The 10574-nt window shown below is 39.3% G+C and overlaps 1 protein-coding gene across 1 annotated transcript in view; it reads left to right on the plus strand.

The window, feature by feature from the left end:
- FNDC3B (fibronectin type III domain containing 3B) overlaps positions 1-10574 on the plus strand; it is a 179371-nt gene that overhangs the window by 6803 nt on the left and 161994 nt on the right. The window contains exon 2 of the mRNA XM_009333580.1: positions 2510-2585. Coding sequence (XP_009331855.1) covers positions 2510-2585 — 76 coding nt within the window. The remainder of the gene's footprint in view (positions 1-2509; positions 2586-10574) is intronic.

Below are 10574 nucleotides of genomic sequence, written 5' to 3' on the forward strand. Positions count from 1 at the left end.
CCCCAGCAGCAATATGATTTTGAAAAGGCCTGTGGCTTAATTGCACAGCTAATAGTTGAAAAATACTATCCTTTCAATGTATTTGATATTTAACCTCAAAACAAGATTCTGGGTGAAAATATTTTGCGGTCTTTTGTTTTTATTGGGCCGTACTTAAAATTTGGGCAAAATAGTATAGTCCCTACTCCAGACAGGCCGAGTAGAGTTGACGGTTGTTATCCGGCAGCATGCAATGGGGAAATTTTGCTTTCTGACCAACTTAATCCCATGTTTTGTGACAGTAATTAGTGCTGAGGTTTATTTTAAATAAATATGAAATCTTTAAGCTGTTGTACTCTTGGAACTGCCAATAAGGAATTACTTCCATATATATAACATTTTAATAGAAGCTACTATATATAAGTCCCAGTCTCTCCCCGCGGGCTCATGATGGGGGGACGAAGCCGTGACAGCTGCTGCCCTTCGGGGAAACAAATTTGTTGATGGAACAATTTGTTTGTGTTTAAAAACCTGCATAATTAGGCAAGGATAATGCTACTTCATTTCAACCATCATAAGGAACAGCTTTTTATTGGGGGTATAATCTTTTTTTAATGTGGAAACCCAAGGAATTATTTTCAAAGCACAACTGCAGGTGTGCTAACGCAGACACTCCGGCTGGTGATGGACCTTTGCAATGACTCCTTGAAAAGGAATTTGTAAATCATACTCTTCTGTAGACACGTGCCTCGTGCAGTAAGACGAATCCCTCTCTCACGGTCAGTCTTATATCTATTAAACTCAACTCCCTGCTTTAGGGAAAAGATCGAGGTTTTCATATACGAGACATCAGTCTAGTTAGGGTATGTGTTTTGAGGAGTTGGACCAAGTTCTTCCAAAGGTGTGATGGTTGTGCTAAGCCATCTGGTCTCTGTTAATCAAGCGTGTTAATAAATAACCAGCTTTAGAGCTGTTGGTTTAGACATATAATGCAAGTGAGCTAATGAAATATTTTTATGATTCTTTGCCTCTTTGTGTTCAGGTTTCTGGTTTGTTGGTTGGTTTTTTCGTTGGTTTTTTTTTTTTTTTTTTTTTTTTTTAAGCAAAATGACATTGCTTTGCTCTGCGCTTCTTTTGACCCGATGCCAGTATCCTGTTGTGGATAATCCACGCCTATTCATAGCAAAAGAGCACTTAAATGCTGTCACTTAAATGTTGATTGTTCAGAGATTAGGGATGGAATGGCTTTGTGCCTCTTATCTTTCCTGAACCATTTATTGTGCTCTGTATGCTGGATCAGATCCACCCTGACCAGTGCTCCCTGAGAAATTATTGTTGCAGACAAAATAATGGCTTTCATATGTCATTTTTCTGATTTCCAGCTTGTGCTTTAAAAATGGCTGGAATAATGGGTTTCTGTAGGATTACTGTAATTCAAAAGGTCATCTAGGTAATAATTATCTTATGCATTTAGCTTAAGGAATTCAGAAACACAACACTAATTCAAATTTTGTCTTTGCAGATTGAATAATTAAATTCTGCATGCAGATGTCCCAGAATATAAAGACCAGACCTAAATTTAGAGAGAGTTTTTACAAAAAGATATAAATCTAAATTTTCAATTTATACCAAGATTAATCCAGATTTTGATTGAACTTCTGACAATGCAAAGTTAACAGAAGTGTGTTTAAAGTATTTGAGTAAAAGTTTCACAAGCAGTAAGAGCATGGGATAAATGATAACTAGTTCCCAGTGAAACTCTCCATTAAAGAAAGAAATCTAAATCGTAAGTTTTAAACCCATCATTTTAGACACCTGAAAATTAATAAAGATGGGTACAGTGTATACTGAACTGGGATGCATTTTGGTGCTTCCTGGTCTTTGTAGCATTCCTATCGTCTGCAGAATTCAGCAATGGGAGACTGGGGTGATATTTTGATTATTTAAAAAAAATTATTATATTTGTTACAAAATAAATAGTTGATTACTGGTTCTGTGTGCAACTATTGAACTGTGTGTGTGTCTATGGATTTTGCTTAACTGAGATCTGTTATGTGTAGGACTGAAGGATAAATTTTTAAAAATGTAATGGGTAAACTCCCTTTACACTTCAAAAAACTTTTATTCCTGTGAACTTAAAATCCTGATATGGCTTGGTGCTGCATGCTGGAGTTTATGTGCTCTCTGCTCTCATGTGCCAATGGTCTAAAGATTTATGTCCTTAACTGTCAGCATTTGGCCAAGTTAAACACACTGTCAAGACTTAGGTGGTGGAACCCGAAGCCATAATTCTCGCCTGCACACAACTGAGTTACATCTTTATTTCAGCTCTTAAAATTCAGATGAGTAGTTATGCTTTAAATCTCTACTGGCTCTTGGACCGTGCTGGTACCCAAAGATTGTAGTATACCAGTCTGTTCCCTCCCTGCCCCCCGTATCTCTTCCAAAGTACGGATAACACAATTGTTGGGTTGGGGAAATTTTATTTCTGAAGATCACAGTGAAACAAATGTGTTTTTTCTTTTGGCAGGTCTTTTTGGTTCAAGTTAATCCAGGTGAAACCTTTACAATAAGGGCTGAGGATGGAACCCTGCAGTGCATCCAAGGTGAGAGAATACACGAATGTGTGGAGGAGCATTGCTTGCATTATGGAAAACTTGTTCTCTCATGTCTAAAAAAAATGTGATATGCAGTTCTGAAAATACAGTGGAGCACTTAAGAGTGAGAAGTTGCAGACCTGACTGCTGTACCTGTTATAGTACTTTAATATCTCAGAATGGGTCATCAATTTCTTGCAAGTTCAGGAGATTTTTCTCTCTGTTCAGTCATTTATCAGCATTTTTTATATTTTTTGTATATATATGCATATTTCCTTGTAACCAAATAGTAAGTATAAATGAGAGATCCCAAGTTAGATTGAAAACTAGTAACAAATTAAGTGGATCGCTATCGAAAAACTATTCTGTTTTCATACAGGCATCAGGAGGGATAGAAAATGAGTAGAGAAGTACAGGCGTTGCATAGTGCTTGGAGAAGTTAGGCTGGTTTTGAGCAGAATTTTAAATTGGTTCTTTAGAAGCAGAGCTGGTTAATTATGTAGTATTGAATAAAAGCATGTAAACAGTCTTTTGATTGCTGTTTTACCTCTCTGTAAAATTGTGCAAATATGATAAATAGCGCTTGTGTTTTTTATGAGAGAGCCCACACAAAATCTTTTAACAAGTCTGAAGAGAGAAGTGATAAAAGACCTTTCAGATTGTATAGACTGTGAAGAGGGTGTCTAGCTAGTAGCAAATACAGCTTTGAAGTGAAGCAGATATTTCCCTAGGTATAACGCTGTCTACAGTAAATACAGGAAAGTTAAATCAAAATTTAAAGGGAATAGACTTTGCGTAGCTGTACTGCTAATACTGTTTTCAATGACATTTTTTGAGCTTATGCCATTATCTTATTTTTTTGAGAAGGGAGGTAGGTGGTGTTGCCTCCCCCATCCTTTCCAGATCTTACACCATTAAGCAGCAATGTCAGTGGCCTATTAATTCAAAAGCCTTTCCTAAAAAATAGTAGTAAGGGGGGTCGGGTCAGTTTAATAACTGTATAGCTAGTGAATTGTCCCTGTATTTTGACTGCGAATTTCAAATCTGCTCAAGAAAGACTGTTTCTTACACTGCATCAAATACTAAAATCGTACCGCTCAAGGATAACTATGCTTTTTATTAGAATTTGGATTAGAAGGGACCCCTGGAAGTCACCTTATCCAACCTTCTCCTGAAAGCAGGGATAGTGTCAGAGGTGGACTGTGTTGTCCACAACCTGCTGAATTGTGAAGCTCTCTGAGGATGGAGGTTGCTCCCTGGGCAAACTGTTCCAGTGCTGCACTGCTCCCATGCGGAAGAGTTTGTCCTTAGAAATATTCGAAATTTCCCATCTTGCAGTCTCTTTGCATCTTTTCTGTGGCCCCCCATTTAAACAGTGGAGGAGTTGGTGGTTGTTGCTTGAAATTTCATCCCTATGGAAATGAGGAATGTGATAGACGTTACAGAAGCTTCCCTGAACAGCATCCAGGATTATTCGGTCTTGATGAGCAATAATAGCAGCAATTTAAAACTGCTTGTTAAGATTTATAGCCAACATGCTGTGTGGTAAGAAATTGGTCCACGTGGCAATTAACAGAGGAATAAAGCTGGCTACTCCTTTTATTTGAAATGAATGCTTTATATTGGTTAGTACACTAAAAATTTCCATTACAAATATAATTATGACATAATTTATTTATTTTTTTTTTCATGCTTAAAGTGTTGTTCAGACAGTGTATTTAAATGAATGCAACTTGAAACCTCCTGGTTCTGTATTCCCAGTAATTTAACATGTTTGCGCCAATGGGGCTTGTTTGGTACTCATCAGCAGTCTTTCATAAAATTAATTTAGAATTTATAGCATAAGATTTTCTCCTTTTTTTGGTAGAGCTGCAGTATTGACCACGAAAGCACATGCGTTTATTTGTATACAGTCTTTAAATTTGGACTGAAAATTCTGATATTCTTTTCATGCTAAAGCTTCAATTCCTACTTTATTGTGAAATATGTATATTGCTGAAATAAGTACATGCTTCAAACACGGAAGAGTACCTGACTGTATTGTTGTTGCTTTTTTTGTTTTTTTTGGTAAAGGTGTGTTCACAGTGCTGTTGTGGAACTTAAAGAATGTTAATAGTGATCTACTGTGGAAGAAATTGTGATCGGCCAGCAAATATACTACGATTAGGATTTGTGACAGTTCTGTTTTTCCTGTGCTCTGAGGTTATTGTAAAAGACAGGCTTATTCTGTGTGCAGTGGTTTTGGAAATTACACACCCCCTTGCTCCACAAAACTTATAATGTCTCTTTTTTTTTTCTTTTTTCCCTCTGATAGAGCAGTCTGTATGTTTAAAGGTTAATGTATTCCCTATATGTAGGGCAGCACTTAGACAATAATGATGCATTTTCCTTTGCTCCCACATTGCGCTATGATTAGCAAGCTATGGAATAATTATAGCAGTATGTTAAGGCAGCATGAAAGTCTCTTTTTGGGCAGTGTGTACGCCTGTGAGCTGGTAGCTCCCCGTTGAACAGATGATACTCGCTTTTTCCTTACTGCCACGTATGCAGTGTTCTGACATAAGATGTGCTTGTAAATAGGATTCATTTGTATTCACAATATGAAGGACTACTTTGCTATAAATTGTGTAGTTCCCCTGAGTTCAGGGAGTGAACACCATTATTAAAAATTTGAGATGTCATGACTTGGTTACACTAAATTCTTCAGGATATTCGAAAGCTGCTCTTTCCTTTGGCATGTATCCGTTCTGCAGGGGCAGCTAACTTCGCTTATGCAGAGTGATTTTTATCCTTGTGAAAGCATATGGCTTTTTGAGAAGTTTGACATCTTCGTTTGTGCTCCTGGAGCCTGTTTTGGATGTCCTGTGAACCACCGCTTTGTATCCAGGACCCCATTTGGCTCCATGGCTATGGCGTATCTGGGGATGGGTGGTGATAATGTGTGTTAGAGGACTGACACAAAAATAGCAGAGAAAGACAACTTAGTGAATCTTCATTTGTCTTCTCAAGGTTGGAAGAAAGATGCTTGTTTGAGGAAAACCTCTGTGGAATATCCTCTGTTTTAAACACCCTGAAGTGTAATTAGCCACTAGTGGAGTAATCACTGATTAAAACCAGAAAGAATAGATGCACATTTGAAGCTCTCTGATGTTTTGGAATAGTATGTATGTATGTATGGCACAGTCCACGTGTCGGGTTATTTAGGGAAGCATCTGAGCGGTTCCAGGTGCTCTCACCAGGACTTGTGTTACTGGCTGACTTTCTAAGGGTTTGCCTTCTCCATCCCACGTAATAGAAGAGATGCTGTGGTATGTGACTTTTGTAGCCTTTATAACAACAACCAAAAAAAGGAAGGGGATGTTGGGGATTAATTGAGAGGAATCTTTTTTTAATAGTCGCTGGAAGCCGAATCAAGTACAAGACTGGGACCTGACGCTGCCTGTGCAGGCAGGAGGCACGCTCACCTGCCTACCTAGGCTGTTAAACACTTGTGGCCAGCCTCAATATTCAGCAAGCACTCCTGGCTTGTGTTATAAAGTGGAAACATAAAGCACATCCTTTATTTGTGTGCGATTGGATGACCAATCTTTGTTCCTTTTAAGCCATGTGCGTATTAATGACAAAGTATTAGTATACTTCCTCTGAAAATCATGGTATCCTTGGGGAGCAGGGGAGGAAAGCCCTGCTCGTCCTGTGCTGCCAACCACCCTGGCTGAGTTTTGGGCTCTAACTGCAAAACTGTACCTCTATGGGTGGTTAAAGGGAGACTGGTCTAGAATCTTAATTCAGTATTTTTGAGAGATGAAATGTGTATATGTGCTGTGTCATCAGTATTTTAAAAGCTGCTCTTTTTATATAGTTTTGACAGATAATAAATACTTCATAAATATGTCAATACTTTAATACTTCATTTCCTTTTTGCGTTTTTCCACTTAATTTTTCACAAACTCAGGACTTGACTGTTGCTAGTTCTGCAAGGAAAGGACAAGGGCAGGGCATATCCTCACCCATTTCTTTGCTCAGCTATAACTGTAGACCTTGTATTTCCTTTGTATGAAAGATTGCTTCTAGCAAGTGCTTTGGGATAACCACACTAAATGAAATATGGAAGAGGAGGAGAACATGGATCTGATCAACTGCAGAATGGAACCGAAACAGGCCCCCTGGGTTTGAAAAAAATATTCTGCTTTCTGGATTTCAGAATAAATAGATTCTGGGTGAATCTGACGTGTTCAGGAAATTCCCCTGAAGTTTAAAGGTGAATATCTCTGTAGTAGGCAAGAACCTAAACTGCCTTTGGGTGGATACATTTTGAAATGAAAGCAGGATCATAAACATACACAGTTTACTAATACTGATTTGTTTCAAGTGATATTTTCAAGTGTTTTGCTGTTGACGCTGAACTTGAAGCACTACAGGGCCCTTGCTTGTTCTTATCTTGTAAAACAAAGATTGCATGAATTAAATTTCAGTGCTGCTTTTTCCGTGGCTCTAAAAGCGAGTAATTCAAGAGAAAGGCCAGAAGTGTGCTAAAAATCTAGCAGTGGTTTCTCAAATGAAAGATTTCCTGGAATTATTATTCCCTTAATTTGGTGGGTGGGTGCGGTTTGGTGCGGTAATGCAGAGGAATGGATAGTGTTAAAGGCTGAATAGCTGTAGATTTATCTAGGAAGAGTGTGTGTGTCAGAGAAATAAGGCTGTTCAGTCTAGTCTAAGCAAACCAAAAAAAGTCTTTATTTTTTTTCCCTTTAGTATGAGATTGGAAATGAGGAAGTGAGTCAGTTTCTTGGAGGGAAGGAAAGAGTTGAAAATAGATGGGACATCATGTAAGCAAATGAGCGGTAACTGTGGCGTGTTACTGGGTGGGGATGGAGGAGCCAAGATGAGAGTAGTGAAGGGCGCACACAAGGGAACTGGTGGTCATTGGATCAGAGACTGGGGATGAAAGAAGCCTAAAGAGATGGAACAAAAAATACAGGTTCAGGTAGCTGGCTGTTTTTATAATGCTGCAAGCTTACCTATTGCATCAGCTGCTGAGAGCGTCTCCCTCCATCACTCTTCAGGTGCAGAGGCAGATGATGGGCTGCTCATCAGTGCACCTGGCTTGTTTTCAGTCTGAGATGAAATAGTAGCAGCACCTGAGATGATGTTGCTTTGGAGAGGTTTCCAGAAGGCTGGAAATACACTTCTAATCCAAGGACAACTCATGAAATCTGAGGGGGGGAAGGTGCATTGGGCACTTCAGGGCAGCCACTGCCTGTGCACTGGTGAGAGCCGGGGGCTGCGGGGGCTGCAGGCTGGTGAAGTATCTGCTCTCTTTCCATAGTATCTGCTGAATTCTCAGAATTTGGTCCTTGGTTAAGTTTAGAGAAACTAGTTTATGACTGTTTTCAAAATATGCTGCAAAGCATTGCATTGATCAGAACATAAAATTCTGCAAAGCGGGAAGAACCAATGTCCTCTTTAGCATGTCTGTCTTCTGTCTGATGCTAGTTGGGTGTCTGCATGAGGTCAGACACTCTCCTGGGACAGAGAAAGGGCCCTGGAGGCAAGCCTGCCAGGGTGCACGGGAGTGGGACGGGGTGGACATGCTTTGGCTATGTCAGGGAAGGGAGGGGTGAAATGCAGAGTGAGCTCTGATTTTGTTTCTGCTTGTTTCTCCAAAGTGTGTTGTCTCTTTCCACCTACGTGCTGGTGTGCAGACTGGTTACACGGTATGGAAAACTTTCTGTAGGAAATGTAGTTTCAGTTCAGATCGTTTTAGTCATTAGGGTTTGGAGCAAAATGGTCTGTGTGTGGTGGTGCTTTAAAATACAGCTGCTCTTTTGGTATTAAATAGCTTTTGTTTACATTATGTTTATTAAGTCTTGCTCAATTTCTTTATCTTCTACAGTAAAGGCCCTTTTCACCCAAATATCTTTTAAAACAAAATTCTTACTATTCATTTACATCGTCTTACTTGACTTGTGGTACTTGGTGTGTAGATTTAATATTTGATGGAGAAGTCAGGTCTCCGATATCCATTGGCCTTATTGGTATATCAACACATTTGATTTATTAAAGTTCTTTCTATTAATGGACAAAAGAGGGATTATATGCACAAGCATCCTCCAGAACAAAACTGTTGTGGAGGGCTATAATCTGGAAGAATCGCATAGCTGTTTTTAATTCCTATATAACCAGCCTTTGCTGTGTTGGCCAAAATATTTGTTTCTTTCATCAACAGAGTCAGTGTCATCCTTTAGAGGTATTGCCACCCATCTTATAGCCTTGCTCACATCAGTGTGTTGGCAAGCTCAGCTCTGTAGCATTGGCATGTCCCCAGATTGAGGTTCAGTCATGTCCCTCCTGTTGGGATATTATCCATGGTGCACTCCATAGTTTTTCAAAGGTATAGCTACAGACCACCAGTTCTTAATACCTAACCATATAATCATAACAGATATTGTTAGTTTAGTAGTTTCTGCTTATTTTCTCATTGTTGCCCCATTATTAACCAGAAAATACCAGAATTTGCAGTAGGGCCTTTTATCCTCTGTTATTTTTGGTGACTCTACCTGTATTTCAGATATGGACTCTTTGGTCTTCTAGAGTTTGGTCACCTTAGAAAACTAAAGTCTTGATTGTGCATCATATATTCCTTCCACGTGAAAGAAATAACTTTCACGTTTCCATACCTTTGTGAAACTTGTGTTGAAACCTTCTAAGAGAAGAGAGAGCAAATGGATGCTAACTCAGAGTAGACTTTTCCCTTGTTATTGTCAGTGAGATTGTAGCACCATTCTCCTTTCATCTCATAGGTTTTGTTTTTAGCACGCTACAATAAAGTATAGGAAACCATGTAAGAAGCCAAAAGTAAACAATAGGATGCTTTGTTTACTGTGTGAATAATCCTAGCTTCTCCATTTTAAATCTGATAATGCTAAGAATAATCATGGAAATTTTTTTGCATGTGTGCGGATTAAATCTTGAATAAGATGCACCTGCACTAGTAGATTCACTGTATGGAATATTTAGTCCTTTAAAAATCCCTTTTGATTAAAACATAGTGAATTGCTAGCTATTATTTAGTATAACTCCTCTGATTCACGACAAAAGAAAAAAGAAGAAACTTGACACATAACTAAATTTTAATTTGGCTTAATCTTTCCAAGTCCTAGAGTTTGAATGTTTTACAGTACGCACTGTGAGGAGAGAAAGGGAGAGAAATACCGCTGAAGCTGGGAGTATTTCTGAAACACTTTGAAATGTGGAAACTCTAAGCATATTGTAAGAGCCTTGATAATGGTCTGCTTCCACATACGCTCGGAGGGATAGCCACAGCCTTTCCCAACCCTGCAGCCTCTTCCCTGGGAAAGCAGGGCCGCGCTGCCTGTGCTGCGGCATGCCTCTGCTCCAGCCAGCCCGGGATGTGACCTGGCAGCCAGTGCCGCGTCCTGCTGACGTGGCCTCCCGGCAGGGGAGCTTCAGCGGAGGAGAGGGGCAGGGGGTGAATCATCAGCAGGATGAGAAATAAATTAAGACTCCAACTATTCCAGTTTGCAAGTATATAAGAACAAAGCGTCCTGCTTCACAGTGGAATAACACGTAAATGAGCAGAGAAATAGTTCATGAAGTCTGTCCTTCGGTAACATGAAGATTTTTGTATATTTTTTTGAATGCCTAGGAATCTGCTGCCAGGAAATACATTTATCTCTAGAATTAGGGCAGCAGACTTTAAAGGCGAATGTTAGAACATATGGTCTGGGCTATAATTTCAGACTTTTTTTGGTTTTGTAAATATGCAGGACTTGTATTTGGGGTTTGTGTCTGTCCTTATTTTACTTGTGTGTGTGTGTGTATGTCTGAAAGGATCAGTAAGTGTGGTGCATTCAAACTAATTTGAAGGGCACTTGGAAAGGCAGTGTCTCATACTAGTCCGCTATCAATTTTTAAATGTCTCCCAATATCTATGGATCTCTCCCCAAAACACGCAGGACCATGTGAGTGTATTGATAT

Source organism: Pygoscelis adeliae, unplaced genomic scaffold (assembly GCF_000699105.1).
Source record: "Pygoscelis adeliae isolate BGI_AS28 unplaced genomic scaffold, ASM69910v1 Scaffold220, whole genome shotgun sequence".
NCBI classification, from domain to species: domain Eukaryota; kingdom Metazoa; phylum Chordata; class Aves; order Sphenisciformes; family Spheniscidae; genus Pygoscelis; species Pygoscelis adeliae.